Below are 17,906 nucleotides of genomic sequence, written 5' to 3'. Positions count from 1 at the left end.
TTTTTTTGAATTTTTATTTTTTGTTTTTGTTTTTTCTATTTTTTTTTTTTTTTTTACTCTTCTATCTCTATCTTTTATATTTAAAAAGCAAATATCTATATCATATATACATATTCAAAAAATATACAAAATAAATAGACGTACAAATCTGCATATGTATTTATGATTAAAAAACATACATATATATCTCCATATGCATTTACAGAAATACATATCTGACTCACATGTATATATAAACATATAGGACACAAAATCTTTATAACAAAAATGACAATTATATACATATACATATAGGTAATAAAAAAATACATGATACATATCTTAAACGATAAAAGAAAACAAATAAGTACATATGTTACCCTCTAAAATGACATAGTATGTACAGTTCAAAGACAAATCTAACACTGTATAAAATACATATAGCTCTGCATATGTATTTACAGAATACATACCTGATCCATATGTATGTTCTTATTTTATATGAGTCACCTTTGTATTTCGCAAATACATATGAAGATATATAATATAGTTATATTTATTACTGTTTAATATGAATATGATATGTATTTCGTAAATACATATATGTTTTGTGTTGAAATACATATCCAAATCTGTATGGTTATGTATTTTGTATGTTTTTTGAATATGTGTATATGATATATATATATATATATATATTTGTCTTTTTAAAATAAAAGTTAGAGATCGAAGAGTAAAAAATAAAAAAAATAAAAAAAGAGGAGTGAAAAAGAAAAAAAAAAGGAAGAAAGAGAAATAGAAGTATAAGAAAAAAAAATAAACAAAATAAAATAGAAAAAGGAAGAACAAAATGAAAAAAGAAAAAAAAAAGATATAAGAAAGGAAAAAAAACAAAACGAAAAAGGAAAAGAAAAAAGAGGAATAGAAGAGAGAAAATAAGTGGAAAGAAAAAAATGAAAAAGAAAAAGAAATCAAATTAAAAAAATTAATAAGAAAAAAAAGGTAGAGATATAAGAGAGTGAAAGACAGTAATGATGTTTTATATTGAAATTTTGAATATCATATAGATAATTATCTTCAAATATGAAAAAGGGATAAAAAAAGAAAACAAAAAATAAAAGAAAAAAGGAGAAATAGAAGAGAGAAAATAAAGTGGAAATAAAAAATGAAAATAAAATAGAATAAAAAAATAAAATGATAAAAAAAATAAGTTGAAAAAAAAATGGGTAAAAGATATGTGTTATAAAACAATAAAGAACAAAGAAGAAGAGTAGAGAGAGTAATTATTATTTCTTCTCATGAGGGATGAGAGATCATCAGATTGTCAATACAATGAACAAAATTCCTCTATTTATAGAGAAAATTTACTCCTAATCTAAGTAAAAGACGGATGCTTCAAATCCTAATAGATATCAAAGTAGATCTTGATAGATCTTGGTATACATTCACTATAATGTAAATACATTTATAACACTCTCCTTTGAATGTCTAGATAGATAATGTGACTCGTTAAAACCTTACTAGAAAAAATCCAGTGGGAAAAAAATCTAATAAAGAAAAAAGAGTACACATCTCTAACAATATGCATATAGGCTGTCTCATTAAAAACCTTACAAGGAAAACCCGATGGGACAAAACCTTGAAAGGGAAAAAGAGTACAACGCGTATTTACTCCCCCTAATGAGAACATCCTTGAACTTTTGCCTCCCGATCTTGTGCAACATCTTCTTGAAAGTTGCAATTAGAGAAGATTTGGTGAATAAATCAATCACATTGTCAGTTGAACGAATCTGTTGCACATTAATATCATCATTTTTTTGTAGCTCATGTACGTAGAAAAGCTTTGGCAAAATGTGCTTCGTTCTATCTCCATTTATGAATCCTCCCTTAAGATGTGCTATGTATGCTGAATTATCTCTGTATAAAATTGTGGGTAGATTGTCATATTTCACACCACATTTTTTCGAATGAGATGTATCATGGATCTCAACCATACAAATTCTCGACTTGCTTCATTAATAGTTATTATCTCAGCATGATTCGATGAAGTGGCTATGATAGACTGCTTTGTATATCTCCAAGATATGGAAGCACCACCACATATGAACACGAAACCTATTTGAGACCGAGCTTTATGCGGGTCAGATAAGTACCCAACATCAGCATGACCAATAAAATCGAAACTGCAATCTTTAGAATAAAACAAGCTCATGTGTTTTATCCCATTTTGATGTCTCATAGTAGGAGCAGAAATATACCTTGCTAGCAAATTGACTGAAAAGGCTATAGGCCTCGTAGTATTTGCAAGGTACATGAGTGCATCAATTGCACTAAGATACGATACTTCATAACCAATCCAATTCGATATATTTCAAATTTCAGCAAATAATCTATTGCTTTGAAAACTCTCCAAAAGTTCCAATGATATTCAAGCAATAAGCTTATACAATATAAGGATTATAAATAAGTTTCCCAGAAACTTTTAAATGCTTCAAGCAGTTTGAATCCTTAAGTTTTCACATAAGTTTTGTCAAGTGGAAATATTCAACATTTCATGAGTGACATCTTCAAGTGTCTGGACTGCAAATCAAATAAGTTTTACGCTTACCAAAATGCATCATTTCATGTCACTTGATACATGTTTCTACGTCAGCATGCTTAAATAAACGTAGAATTCAGATCCTCATAATCTTTCACAATATTGTGCTAATATTGTGTCAAAGATATTGATGATATATCATTTCATATCGGTTCACAATGTGACATAACATTTTGAGATCTCATCACTTCATTATTTTCAGGTACATAAACCTCTCATAGAGTTTCATGAAGTGTTATGTCATAGGCTCTTCAAGCGCATATTACCTTCTTATTATGATTATTTGCTCCTTATTTTATACAAGTACTATTTCATTTGGAACCGATTGGTCTATCATGCTTCACGCATGCATAGACTTTGTCTTTTAGGGACATAAAATAGGAGCATTTGCAGCTTAAATATGAGATGTGTTCGGCATTTGACTTGAATTATCTTTTGAATGAAGATCTGATGATAATTCCTAACATACTTCATAGCTGATTATAATCTCCCCCTTATGTTAGGAAAGCTAACATACATCCTTCATCTTCTTTGATGGATCCATCTTTGTGCATCATGGTACATTCATTAATCGTATACCGCACATCAAAACTATTAGATGAACTAGTTGATTCATGACCTTGAACCAATTGAGGGGGAAAAATAATCATAATTTATTGGTCTAATGCATACAAGTGTTGTTGTATGCAACATATTATATTTCAAATCAACACATGAAGCTTTGTTCTCATTAGCGATGGTTTAGCTATTTATCGAAGGCATTCAATGCCAGACCATCATCATCAAGATAACTTTCTTGATTGCACAATCTGAAAATTATGTTCTTAACTAAATTTTATTGAGCAAGCAACTTTATGAATGTCAAACTGCAGGTTGACAATGAATGTACATGTGATCATCTTATTGATGGATCTTTTCAACATATCACATGATAGGTGAACGAGCCCCTATTCACCTTTTATTCTTTTCAGATTTTGAGGGATCCAATCCCCAAATTAGTTGGTCCAACCAACTTATCATGAGAGCAAGCAACATTAAAGTTCATGAAGAATTTTCTAATTCTTTAATATATGTTCAATACTCAGTATGCACATCTTCGGGATATCACAATTGTTCGTGTCAACTTATGAACTTTTAATCTAGTAAACTCCAAGTTTACCATGATATGTGTTTTTGCTTTAGTAAATTTCAGATTTACTATTATATGAATAAATTTCAGATTTACTACTTCAGAAGTAGATTTCAAAATTATTCAACTTCTTTCGGAGGTGAGTTGCGATACAATCACAATCAAGTGCACGTTTGCATTAATAAGTTTCTCATTCCCCAGGAATTGAATATAATCGTGCCTTAAGCCTATCAAATTATGCTAGCTTATAACCTCTTTCAAGATTTTGCTAATTCAGAAGCAAATCGAGGCATACATATGATGTAGAGAATTCTTCTCTAGTATATCTTATAATCATATAAGCGTGTGAAAATATTGTCACTTTTGATGATCATTATCATATTGTCCCTCCACGCGTATATTCCTGCATTTAATCACTTGTCTTCTTTTAGACATATTATGTACTATTACTAAATACACCTCAAGAATGAAGTAAGTCATCATATTTCAGACTTATTATATATTGGTACCACATTCACTTCATGGAATGAAGCATATTTAATGGGTCGAATTTCATGACTTTTCATTAAACACTCATTATTTGCCTTAGCCATCATAATATCATCAATATGGTGTATTGAGATTCAAACTCAACATCTTATCCATATAAAGACGTCTTAGGCATGAATCGATGGGACTTGAACCCAACATATTATCATTCTTTTTGATGTTATTGTTTTTGAGGAATAAATTTAAAATATAAATGGTTCCAAACCAATTATTTTTTCTCAAATTCAATAATAATTATATTATTAGTAGCAAAAGAAAGATAACATAAAGAATTACTAACCTTGAAATTCTTCAGATTTATAATCGCACCTTATTTGACAGAGTCTCGTGCTGATAACGTGTTATAAAACAATAAAGAACAAAGAAGAAAAGTAGAGAGAGTAATTGTTATTTCTTCTCTTGAGGGATGAGAGATCATCAGATTGTCAATACAATGAACAAAACCCCTCTATTTCTTAGGAAAATTTACTCCTAGTCTGAGTAAAAGACGGATGCTTCAAATCCTAATAGATATCAAAGTAGATCTTGATAGACATTCACTATAATGTAAATACATTTATAACAATATGACTATATTTGGGGGAGATAAAATAGTGGAGTGAAAATAAGAAAATGTAAAGTAGTGAGAGTAAAACATGCATTTGCCTAGTTAATGAGTAAAATAATGTCAGTCCTGCTATAAACTGTAATTATACAAAAGTATTGCTATTTATTGTAATTATAGTTTTAAGTATGCTACTTTCTGTAATTTTTTCTTCATTTATCATGTTTTGGGTTGCTTTAATTTTTTCTGAAGGCCAACCCGTCCCAACCCGCGGCCCGCTAGAGTTGGGTTGAATTGGGTTGGGCCACCCATTTTGACAGCTAAATCATAATCTTCTGTTTATGCACGATGTTTATCACCATCTTCCATGATTTGAATGTATATATTTCTTGCACTGAAATTACATCAGGGAAAGAAAGGGTTTTCAGTTTTCACACTGATTATTTTTCTACGATCGACAAGTAGGGTGGTAGAAGATAAGTTTAATGCTTCCAGAAGTTTAATAGAAATCTTGATAAGTTCTTGAGTTTATTCTTCCTGATTTAAACCCCCTCTTTTTGCTGCAAAAGGGCTATAAAAAATGTAAGTGTACGTAAGGGACCTTAGTGCTAGCTGCATAGACAATTCCGAAATCCTATTGTCGTCTGGCTATGCCATATTGACACATATTTGTTGTACGTACAAAACATGCAAAAATGAGAACCTATAGATGCAAGAATGAGAAACTATGTTAAATCAGATAGTAATAGTCACTAGATCGATCATCAGCGTCCAAACAAACAATTCATATGTCCTCCAAGTTTTTCCTAAATCTGACACTAGGAAAAGTCTTGAATTATCTAGTCTATTCAGTGATTAGAATTGATATGGGAGCAACTATGTCGAACCTCTCCTGCGGATCCAGTAAGAACACCAATACTTGACAGTTTACCCATGGCATGAGCAAACTCTGTCCTAAATATAGTCCCATCGTCATAAGAGTAATCTGTCACTGCTGCAGCAGTCTTTTCATTAGCCATCAACTGTTGATCCGAAAACAGCAGCCCTTTTCCTCTCATCAAAGTCTTGTAGTAGTGATTATCAAAGAAAGCCGCACTGGATATAGCAAACTCACTCAAGCCCCTAGTTGTATGTTCATTGAGCATATTGTTGATGATGTTGTTATCCTGTGGACACTTCCGCTTCAACTCTTCAAGAAAGTCGGGGGAAATTGTTGGATCAGGTAAACCTGTCCCCGTGAAATTACTGAGCCTTGGCCGAATAAATTCACAACCAATCCTCCCAATGTTATGTCCTCCTTCAGATGACGAAGAACAAAAAAATTATAAATCTCAGAGTATGTATAATTCCTAAAAAAGGTGCAGCGAATGAAGATTGAAGTAGTGGGATTACCAAGGAGGGTTACTGTTTCCCTCTCATCAAATCCTCTGAGTGAAAATAGCCTGAGAGTTTCACTGATATTCCCATTTGGTCGTGGAATTTCAGCATTGGCCATATCAAAGAATGACTCATTGTTGTCCCTTCGGCCTGTAAGCACGGGATAATACGGTCCACCAGCCTACAATGTAGGACAAACAGCACTTGAAACGGAAAAGTAAAGATACAATATTTGATGATAAAATGCCAATTTGGTTTGAGAAGCTAGACGACCTCGTAATGCACTGTTTTATGAATGATCTTATTTTCAATAGCGTGCTGCTAACATGTAAACTGTTCTATTATATACCAAAAATCTGAATATGTACTACAAAATGTTTTAACTAAACTATCTTAAGAAAATGAGCTCACATAATTACAACTGTATTCTTTTAATTGCGCCTTGAACAGTGAATACCAAACAAATCCATGTAAAATAGAAAGTAAGTTCGAAGACCAAGAAAAAAAAGAGACAAAAGATATTGTTAATTTCTTCATACCAGAACGATGCCATCTCTTGTAGCAAGGACGAGGATATCAGAACAAGAGACAACCCCAGGGCATGCCTCTTCAATTTCATCCTTTATCATGTCAATGAAATCGAAGCCTTTCAGTGTCTTATTCGGGATAGCGTCACGTTCAACAGTTCCATTCATGCCAACTAGCAAAACAGATGCATCACAACCCTGAAACCAATAGAGCCGAAATTTCATTGTCCGGAAAGTCTACCTTATCAAAAACAAAATAATCATTCTCTGGAATTGTTTTCACAATCAGCTTTGAGCTCCTTCTTTGCTTAATATCATTTCTTGACTTCCTTATAACTCTAAAGGCTCGTCCCTACTTTTCCCTACTTTTCCGATGTAATGACATCCCATCCTCTTTCTATTACCAAAGAAAAAGTGGGAAAAGGAGAGTGGGTACATACATAGGTATATACGTGGAGAAGTATTCAGAAATAAAGAAGCAGAGAGAGAATCAATGCTGCTGAGTTAACAGTATATGTGTTTACATGTGTCCTAATTCAAAGTTGCGAAAGCAATTGACCAAACTAGATGAGTTAAAACCTCCATCTGAATCAAACTACGAACACAAGGCAAAAAGGCCATGATAACATATGAAGAATCACAAATGTTAAAGATCACACGGCTAATTATAAAGTAGCAAACATCCACAAGTACGTCAAAGACATGCAAATGCAACATGCACACATCAGGAACCAATGCCGAATATGAAGAAACACAAAATCCACAGAAGTCCTCCATACAGTCACTTTTACTTGTCCAACTATACAAAAAATATGTTCACTAACGCATGTCAAGAGAAAATTAATTTCTTTTTCTTGTTTTACCTTTATCATTAATTACTTATCCCAAACCATTTTCCAAGTTCATAAAGACTACACACCAATTAATATGGGTATTATGATGGTATATGCACTTTGTTTATTAAGGATGTGAAAAGTTCATTGGCCAGGTAAAAGTGAACGGAGGGAGTATTATATACATGGACAAAACCACAGATCAATTACCATAGAGCAAATAATTTGAACTCATTAAGAACACACTTCTGTAAGTTGGGAGCATGACAGGAACTGATCCAATTGAAGCAATTAAGAACATTGAAACAAAATACTAAGACAAGGCACGGAAAGTTCACGGAATGCAACATAACAAAAGTCACAAGGCTAATTATTAGAGAAACGTCCACAATGCTTTGAGAGAAATACAGAAAATGGATTCACATCAAATACACGCACGTAACATGTAACCGAATAATAACGGAGACAGAAAATTGGAAGTAATTAAAACTATTTTGATTTTATTGGGTACATTCACTAAAGAATGTCCAAACCAGAAAAAGCTAAGAACTGCATAACTAACTAACAGAAGAAAAGACACAAAAAACATTGATAATCTTCGCTTTCTTGGTCGTATGAAGATCAATACCAAAGTAGCACCACAATACGTTGGGAGGAACCTCAAAACATCTCATACGCCACATTAGACTTGCTTCCAAAAATTACAAATGAAACAACATTCATCAAACATTACAAATGAAACAACATTCATCAAACATAATAGAATACAACACAAAGACACCCGCCTCCTTTAATATAAGTCTCTTCAATCCTTCACTAAAGGTCCTCTAAATCCTTCTCTTGAATTTCATAGGTCTCTATGCGAACAAGAAAATCGCAGAAATTGAGAAAGAAGCAACAAAATGAATACATAATTACCCCAATGAAACAGTCATGGAACATAAGTCGTAAGAGTTGTGCAGGGGCATTGTGTTGTAGCTGGACAATTTTCTTCATCTTTGACCACACAATGTCCTCCACACTGTCACATTTCTCATCATAATAACCATATCTGAGAGACGGGATACTTACGGGAAGTACAGTCACTGCTTGCACCATCACAGGTAAGAAAACCAAGAATGAGAAAACCGATATGAAAGCCCCGTTCTTGCTATTCATTTTGAAATTTGTGGGAAATGGGTTAGGAGAAAGTAGATATGGGGCAAGTGTTGATGTCAACTCACGCCTGACTCGCCTTCTAATCTACACCACTATATATATATATATACACACACACACAACACAGAGAAAGAACTAACTAACTAACTAGCTAGCGCCAAAATTTGAAAGTTCTATTTTTTTTTGTTCTTTTTTTTTTTTCTTTTGGGGCAAAAATGGAGTACGCCACTAGCAGTGAGTTTTCGAACTCGTTGGCTCAATTGCGACATTGAGATAAGAGAAATTGAGAGCAAAATCGAGAGGAATTACAAGGAACGAACAGTGAAATGCAAGGGATTAGGAGGAATTGGGAAAATTGGCTAGGAAGAAGACACAGAGGAAATAATATTCCCTTGTCAAGATTGTGCAAGTCTAAAATAGTCCATTATCTTTTATAGTAAGGCTATTGAGTTCTTCCGTCGTCCCAAATTATTCATCATAAATTTTTTATTTAATTTTTTATTTTACTTATTTTTTCATTAATTAAGAAAAGATAAAAAGAATTTTCTTCATATTTTGTTCTTGCATTAATTACTTTTTTTAAAATTAAAATATAAATATTATTTAATAGATATATTTTGATAAACTAATCATATTATTAATTATTTTTCTTAATCAATGTGTCATCTCAATTTAGAACGGATAATTTGGGACGAAGGAAGTATATTATTTAAGTAATTTTAATCTTTTAAGTTTGTCAATATAATATTTAGGGATCGTTTGGTTTGATAAGAGTTATTCCAAAATAATTAATTTCATGATTAGCTATATCAAAATTAATTATCCCACCATATACATTGAATAACTTATCCCATCACTGTAACATAATTGGTGGAATAAATAATTTCAAGACTAAGTTATACCTCCAATCAAGCGCACACCAAACGACCCTATATAGTTAATGTTATTTTGGGTACAATTTGTAAAGTATAACTTGTGAGATGCACGAATGTGTGATAGATTGGTTCTGGATAGACTTATGAGAGGTAATGCTAAAGTATTGTCTTTTATAGCAGTTGTATAACTATCCTTATAGTTTCTTATTATGTGATTTCTGCTATTATTAATTATTTTATATAGTTCGTTTGTAGTCTTATACAAGCAAGCTTACTTAGCAATGCTTCAATAGAAATCACGATGATTTCTTGTTCGCTCTATTGATACAATCACAGAATAAGCACAATTTGTGGTGTATTTTCCAAAAAGGAAAAGGAACAAGGTTATACTTTGATATTTTTGTGACTTCCAATCTAACTGAATGTCATAAAATAAAAGAATTTTTTTAGAAAAAATCTAGATAAATACACAATGCAAATGAATCCAACAAAAAGAAGAAAGGTGAAGGCTTTCGTTTGCTAGAAATGATAGACCAAATGAGTGCAAGTCTCTTTCTTCATCTTGTGGTTTATGATAGCTTTTATTTTTGAGATTAACATTATATAAGTAAATTTTACATCTCCGTCCCCTATTACCACGAAGTTATCTATTGTGATATTCACCATTTGAAAGAATTCATATGGATTATATAAAATTAACTTTCGCAAATAAATTATAAATAATTTGACCAATTTTCAAATGCACGCAGAAAAATATCTTTAGATATATTAGAAGAGCTACATTTCAGTATGTTTGTTGATTGTCTTTAAATTTCTATAGAGGGGTTTTATTATCATTCACGCCTTCACAAGATATTTTATAGATTTAATTTTATAATACGTGTGTTACATGCTTCTCTTAACTGATGACACGTATCTTGTGGAAGGTATTTCTTTTTTTTCTTTTGTAGTATATCTGAAGAAGATTGTAGAAAAAAATATTAAAAATATAATTAGAAAAAGTTATAAAATTTCGTTCATAGATTTTGTGTTCGTAGGAAAAGATTAAAGGATTTCAAACTTGTGCAATTATTAAATTTGGAATTTTAGAGCCATGAAGTGATAAAAAGGGAGGAGGTATGAAGACTGAAAATCAAGAAGGGAAATGATACTTTTTTAGCCTTCTTAGATTAGTTCAATTTTCTTCTTACTTTTTTTTTTATTATTCGATATTCGCATTAAAATTTGATTAATTTGAATTCGCACTGGGTAGGCCCTATCACACTCCCGGCTAATTCAGATTCATACCGGATAGGCCCCATTCAAGGGTATACTTCCTATTAAGAATTTTTCCATATTAAAGCTCGAACTCGAGATATCTGATTAAAGAAATAACAATCCATCCACTTCACCACATCCTTTGCGGTCAATTTTATTCTTACAAGATTATATCTCTTTGATTTAAATTTCTATCGCATTAAAATAAATAATTCAAAGGTAAGAGTATGAATTTGTTTGAATTAACTTAAGTTTAGGTGTTTTAAGTTAAAATAATTTTAAATATCTATTTTAAATTAATAATAAAAATCAATTTAAAATAAATAAAGTCTTACTGACTTACTCTCAAACCGTATATTATAAACTCATCCAATACCCCCCCTCTTCTCGTCTCTCCCTTTTCCCCCCAAATTCCGATAAAGAACAACCCTAATTTCTTCTTCTTCGTCAGCGCACAAACCAATTTTCCCGATCCATCCGTCCGATTTATCTTCCGTTACAGGTATGTTTGTGATCGGGTTTAATTCAATATAATTCGTTATTTTTTTTTTTCTGTCAAATTGTGTGTAACTAGCTCATTGTAGATAACTGAACAGGAGATTAACGATGGAATCATCTTCGTCTTTCATAACGCCTGAAGATGTAATGGGAACACTGATGAACGATGGAACTATTGATTCCATGAGGTTGAAGATCATTACTCAGCTCAAAGCTAATGTATGTTCTCCTTGAGTTTTGCTACAGATATTTATTTAGGATTTTAGCTCTTTTCTAATATGATTTTAGGTTTAGTAAAATGCGTCGTAATACATAATCCGACACTCAAACTTGGCTTCAGCAGACAAGTAAAGTTTTTAAGTATGAATATCTAGACGCCTCATCTTGTCTCCATTGTGTCAGTTGAAAGCTCCAACTGACAAAATGATTGTATAGATGCCTCGAAAATTTATGTGTCATGTCAACATCGGGTATCGACGAGGGATAGTAGGAACGAGTTGAAGTGTTCAGTTGAGATGCCTAGATGTGCACTCTCAAAGTTGGAGTGATTACTTGCCAGATGAGGCCAAATTTGAGTGTTTGATTATGTGTTATGCATTAGTAAAAATATGTATATCGAAAATAGATTTTTTTTTCTCTGTTAAAGCACTTAGATACTTTATGTGAGGGTATACGCGGTTGCCTGAACTTGCGGCAGTCTCTTGTTGTTATTACACTGAGTATCCATTTTTTTGGTCATGTAGGAAGAGCTGAAAAATACCACCATAAAGATGGTTGAGCAAAGCAGAGTTCTGAACACCCCTGGTGCTGAAAAGCAGACCAAACGGGAGCTCTTTGATGCACTGCGGCAAGAACTTGAGTATGTTTGTTATTTGTTCTACTTTGGCTTCTGCATTATCTCAAGAAGTTCAATTTTACAGCATGAAATAAAATTGAATGAATCATTTTTTGAATCTTGGACTTGGTAAATCCTGAAAATTTTACTATTCATCACCAGGAAATACAAATATAGTTGTTATTCTATCAGAAAGTACTCCTGATATATTTGTCACGACCCAAATCCAGGACATGACCACAGGGGCGGCTCAAGCACTTCGATGGCCTAAGGTGAAAATCAAATGGAGGTCTTAAATTTTTAAGAAAAATAAATATACTTTTTTATTAAATTTTAAGAAAAATAAATATATTTTTTTATTAAGTATATATTTAAAAAAATTTGAGATGCAAAGTTACTTATATTTTTTTATAGTGATTTCTTCTAGTAATTCTTTTTCCGTCAATATAACTAATGCATTTAATCTTTCTTGAGACATAATACGTTAAAGTTTAAATATACATCAAACTTCTTCTAATAATTCTTTACTTTTTTATAAGAAATATATTTTCTCTACAAATAATATTTAATATTTTTTTATAAAAAGTATATAATCTAATATTGTTAAAAGAAAATGAGGTCCCTCAAATTTGGGGGCCTAAGGTGGTTGCCTATTTTCTCAATAGGTAGAGCCGGCCCTGCATAACTAGCACCTAGCGAGTCCCCGCAGCAAACCCGAATACCCATTCAACCTATCAAATGCAGTCTTCCCCAGTTCTAGGGCTATTTGGTACACCTGTATCAGCTAAGGACTCTATTTCCCAGCACAACAATTAGAAATATAGTGTTGAAGCCAAAATATCAACTAACATTACAACGTTGTAATGCAAAAAAGGACATCTTTCAAAACCTTATGTCAAAACAGTTGAACTGACTAAAATCCAGATTAATGAAGTAAATCAACCATAACTGGATTCTGAAAGCTGGACCAAAAGGGACCTGAACTAGTTATTAACAAAAATAAGATACTCGTTATGTAGGGTAGTCAAATAATTTGAAAATAGGAAATTTTAGACTACATGAAACAAGGAGAGTTACTAAAACAACAACAACCCAGTATATTCCCACAAAGTGGGGTTTGGGGGGTAGAGTGTACGCAGTCCATACCACTACCCCTAAAGAGGTAGAGAGGCTGTTTCCGATAGACCCCCAGCTCAAGATACAAGGTTTTATACAAAAGCATCAAAAGCATAGAACCTGATAAAATAACATAGGTACGACATCCACAAAACATTGTACATTGCCAAACAAAGGACACCAACGTCCACCTAATTACTGACTACAACTCATCCACACCCTTTTCCCTCTATCCTAATGTTTTTCCTCCATATCTTCCTATCTAGGGTCATGTCCTCAGTCAACTGTAACTGCTCCATGTCACGTTTAATCACTTCTCTCCGGTCTTTCTTGGGTCTACCCTTACCTCGCTTGAAACCTTTCAAGGCCAACCTCTCACACCTACTAACTGGGGCATTCGTAACCCTCCTCATCACATGACCAAACCATCTCAACCTCACTTCCCGCATTTTATCCTCCACGGATAGTCGGATACCACTCCCACCTTTTCCCGAATAATTTCATTCCTAACCCTGTTAGCTCTTGTGAAACCACACATCCAACGCAACATCCTCATTTCCGCCACTTTCAACTTCTGGATATGAGAATTCTTAACCGGCCAACACTCCGCTCCATACAACATAGCAGGCCAAATTGCAATTCTATAGAATTTGCCTTTAGCTTGGGGGGCACCTTCTTATCGCATAAAACAAGGAGAGTTACTAAATAAGAAAATTTTCCTAAATAGGAGATACGCTATTGTGCAAGAAAAGATGAATACTCTATACTATTAACCTTAAAAAATTGAAAAATTTTAGAACATTCTAACGCTGAATTGCAGCATTAATTCTCGACTTTCTCTGGGACCATGAAATTGAGTTTGTCGACCTAAATTGGAAAGTCAAGTAAAGCATGTTGAATGAACTTATGGTTTGATGACTTATCAGAACCACTGATGATCCTCCTACTTTCGGCACATTTTCTCTCAACAGAACTTGTTGTTTTTTTACTTGTGTGCAAAGTCTTCTCATAAGATTGAGTTGAAATACAACAACATACCCAGTGTATTCCCACAAAGTGAGGTCCGGGGGTGGGGTTGTAAAGTGTACGCTGTCCATATCACTACCTCAGAGCATTTTATGATTTTGAGGATTCATTAAGCTGACCTCAACTAGCTTAAGACTGAGACATAGTTTTTATAATACACCATTTTGGTTGAAGGTCAGACTCGGACATATATTTGGTGGCGCATGTAATTATGGTTTATGGTGCAAATATATAGGAAGAGTAAAAAGGCATTTCAAGGAAGTCCCTTGACCTTGTATTACATCTTTGCAAGCGTTTGATTGGTATGGAAGTTTTTAAACAAAGGTATTTAGGATCGTGATATTTTACGTCTGTTGTTGGAGATACCAAAGCTTTAATATTAAAGCTTGAAAATTCTTTGATCTTAATCAATGTTGTTCATTTGTAGAGTATTTGATAGAAAACTGAATCTTGTCCAATATCCAAGTTTGTCGGATTTAATCTGTTCTTATATGTTTACCAGGACTTGGATATGCTCATTGCTCCTACATACCCTGCTTAGGATGCAATGATGCTGAAAATTCCAAGTGCTTGCCACTGCTCTTCTTAATTTATACCAGAATTATTCCCAGGAAATCTTGCCTACACCATCTCAGTTGAGATTTGACAAATTTTCAGCTGGATAAAATCAGAGTGTCAATGCCTTTTCCTATTTTGAATGCTTCAGATATTACTGGCTGAACGAGTAGATGATCACTGTTCTCATTTTGGTTTGAGTCAATGCTAAGAGTAGAAGGCAAAGATTAAGTGCTCGCCTTATGAAATTGTCTTTTTTATTTTTGGTTGCCATTTTTCGGTTTCTGATCTCTGCTTGCCCAATTTTTAATGTAGGACTTCAGTGCTCGAGAAAGCCTCTAAATCAGTTTGGGAGCTTATTTTGGATAACAATGGGATAGGGAAGGAAATAAGTGAAACTGTTGAACAAGTATTCTGTCGGTTGAGTGGAAGAGAAGCACCATTATTTGTGTCGGATTTTCGACCTCAACCAGAGAAAGGGAAAGAGCAAAAAGGCAGGGAGAAAGAGGAAAGAAGGGAAACTGGGAAAGATAGTTCTGAATCTGCAGCAAAGAAGAGAAAGATGAATACAGAAGAGGAGTTTGACGAAGCAGTCTGCAAATCTAGTGACAAATCAACCTCATCAGATGATTCAGGTAAAATGCCGCCACCAAGTGTTAGAAGCCAATGAACTTCCTGAATCAACTCCATTGTGTCTTATCCAGCTTTTAGTGAGGGTATTCTTTTCTCCCTGCCCTCTTTTTTGTTTGCAGATAGAATCTTGTTCACCTATACTAGCTCAACATATTGAACTTGTAACTGGTCTGTTCAATTACTGCTGAGCATTGCTTCATGTCTTGTCCCAATAGAAAGTAGAACGAGTTTTATCATTGGTATCAAATTAGTCTTGTTTCTTTCCAAAAGAATTTTATGATATACTTTGGAGTATATTTTGAATTCTTATAAATTAGAAAAGAAAAGTTAGGCATGTTACTTCGAAACTTTATCACATCAATTATTTAGTCTATCGAATTCTAAAAATTTCTCACCCGTTGTTGTTCTATTGTGAAGTAAGGTTCAGTAGATGGGTTTAATTTTATATGTATATAATTAGAAATTAATGTTATTTTTATATGCTTTTATTTTATTTTATATGTACATAATTGGAAGTTATTGTTATCTCAAATACTTTTCATGGACACTGAGAATAGATATCTGAAGAAGTATTTACATTTAAGAAATCTAAATATTGAAACTAAGGACCTGCTAAAATATTAGTAATTTTTATTAGTAACAGTATTTTTTTGAATTCGATACTATGAGGCAATAGATAAAATATTCTAAAATAAATTCTAACTTAGAACTAACGAACTCGAAATCGTAAGTTTTTCAACATGTATTACAAATGATTTCGAAAAGGTTAGCCATGCAACTTAATATGATTTTAATTTGGAAAAGATTGAAATTCTTGAGTACGTAATTTATGAACTTTAATTTGTGCATACGATTTGACTTGTTTGGTAATCATTGGATAATGTTTATTCATATTTCTATTATATTTTTTTCTATTATATAGAAGAAAGAAGAAAAAAAGAAAAGTTGGGTCAAGTTAGGGGGCTTGGACTACAACCCATTGTTAAACTCATCTTGATCCAGCCCATCTTAGCCTAAGTGACTTGGGCGGAATCAGCAATGACCCATTTATTGATTTAGGCTATTTAACGCGCTCAAATTTAGCTCGAACTGCCCATCTTCCACCCCCAGTCCAAACACATTAGCTGAGTGACAAAGATGTATTTCCTATTAGATCTGATGTTTAACAGAGGGGATAGGCATAGATGTGTTGTGCAGGATGTTATTTTTCATTGTTGTTGCTGAAACGAAGCTTGTATTGATAGCAAGTAGAAGTTACAACCTCCACAGTAGTACAGTAAAAGAAGGGAAAATTAAAAGCCGGGGGGTTACTTAGCAGCAACGGAGCATCGTCTTCAGCAGAGGTTAAGATCTTGCTGTGTTTTGCCACTTTATTGTTGCACTCCCTTGGGATATGACTAATGTGTTGTATCTGCAGCTCAGCAGTTAGCAACCTTCAAGCAGATTACATTTGCAAGTATTTAGGTGTGGGTCCAGTAAGCATGTGGAGGAGTACATGAGAGTCTGTTTCGATTACAAGTGAGCGCAACTTTTTGCAGTAGCAAGTTGCAACCCAAGCATCTGTGCATGTAGTTCAGCATATATAGTGATTGCATGTATCCAACAACCCCAGTAAAATCGTGAATAACACCAGCAGCCCCACCTGTGTGTTTTGTCGAGCGGTAGGTGCTCTGCTTTTTAGTGTTTGATTGGGAGGAAAGGAGACAGTAAAATTCAGAAATTTCAAATCTTAAGTGTACATGTGAAGAAGAGGAAAGCAACCAAGTTAGATTGTTTTTACTCTTGCTTATACGGCCATTTTACTGTAAATCCTATTCATGTTGAATGAAAATGTGAATATCTATCCTTCTCTTAGCTTATCGTTGTCTCTTTGTATGGGTTTAATTAATTCTTTTCTCGTGAGTTAACTTTTAAGATTGAATTAAATTAGTCCCGACTCGTGAAGAACATTTGGGGATTTTCCAAATACCGGACACTGAAAATTTTATCCACCAGCAGATTAAATTTATATAGAAAAGGGGAACGTTCATCCAAGTATTTTTCAAGTTTGAAATTCAGCCATTTAGTTCATAGTTCCTCTGATGTAAGATCCCTTACTTCCAACCCAAAGATTGTGAGTTAGAGTTATTAAGGGATCAAAAAGGGTGGAAGCTGCTGGGAGGGGTTAAAATAAAAAGGGAATGAGTGGCCATTACCCTAGAAAGAGGCCATATCATGCCATACAATCCAACTCTTAGGCAGCCAGCATCTTCATGAATTGAATAAACGATGATAATTTGGTTGATGTATGGTCTAAAGCAGTATAGTAGTATTGATACAGGGTGCAAAGCAGTACAGTATTTTTCTTACGAATTTTATTTTACGAAGACGTTCACACGAAAGCGATATAAGGTATGATTGTTACAAGAGATTCCCA

At 33.3% G+C, this 17,906-nt stretch overlaps 2 protein-coding genes across 14 annotated transcripts; one reads left to right on the top strand and one right to left on the bottom strand.

The window, feature by feature from the left end:
• Positions 1–5,510: 5,510 nt before the first annotated feature.
• On the bottom strand, positions 5,511–9,119 carry LOC107860047 (putative Peroxidase 48). 2 transcript variants are annotated; one of them, XM_016705247.2, is made up of 4 exons: positions 8,456–9,119; positions 6,717–6,902; positions 6,193–6,358; positions 5,511–6,097 (listed from the first exon to the last, which is right to left on the bottom strand). In XM_016705247.2, exons 1-4 carry the CDS (start codon positions 8,693–8,695, stop codon positions 5,649–5,651), a joined length of 1,041 nt encoding a protein of 346 aa, XP_016560733.1. In that variant the 5' UTR covers positions 8,696–9,119; the 3' UTR covers positions 5,511–5,648. The 2 variants fall into 2 exon arrangements, with proteins under 2 accessions (XP_016560733.1, XP_016560734.1); XM_016705248.2 differs by having other exon boundaries at positions 8,609–9,119.
• Positions 9,120–11,094: 1,975 nt separating this feature from the next.
• Positions 11,095–17,346, top strand: LOC107860045. Of its 12 annotated transcripts, none has more exons than XM_047407252.1 (6): positions 11,169–11,329; positions 11,412–11,544; positions 12,069–12,184; positions 15,173–15,492; positions 16,735–16,833; positions 16,913–17,346. In XM_047407252.1, the coding sequence occupies exons 2-5, from the start codon at positions 11,434–11,436 to the stop codon at positions 16,803–16,805; spliced, it is 618 nt and encodes a 205-aa protein (XP_047263208.1). In that variant the 5' UTR covers positions 11,169–11,329; positions 11,412–11,433; the 3' UTR covers positions 16,806–16,833; positions 16,913–17,346. The 12 variants fall into 12 exon arrangements, with proteins under 12 accessions (XP_016560730.2, XP_047263208.1, XP_047263204.1 ...); XM_047407248.1 differs by having other exon boundaries at positions 16,669–16,833; XM_047407249.1 differs by having other exon boundaries at positions 11,173–11,329; positions 11,424–11,544; positions 16,669–16,833.
• The last annotated feature ends 560 nt before the right edge of the window (positions 17,347–17,906 follow it).

Source organism: Capsicum annuum, chromosome 2 (genome assembly GCF_002878395.1).
Source record: "Capsicum annuum cultivar UCD-10X-F1 chromosome 2, UCD10Xv1.1, whole genome shotgun sequence".
Lineage (NCBI taxonomy): Eukaryota > Viridiplantae > Streptophyta > Magnoliopsida > Solanales > Solanaceae > Capsicum > Capsicum annuum.
The sequence above is the reverse complement of the archived record's forward strand: the minus strand, read 5'-3'. Positions and strand labels throughout refer to the sequence as shown.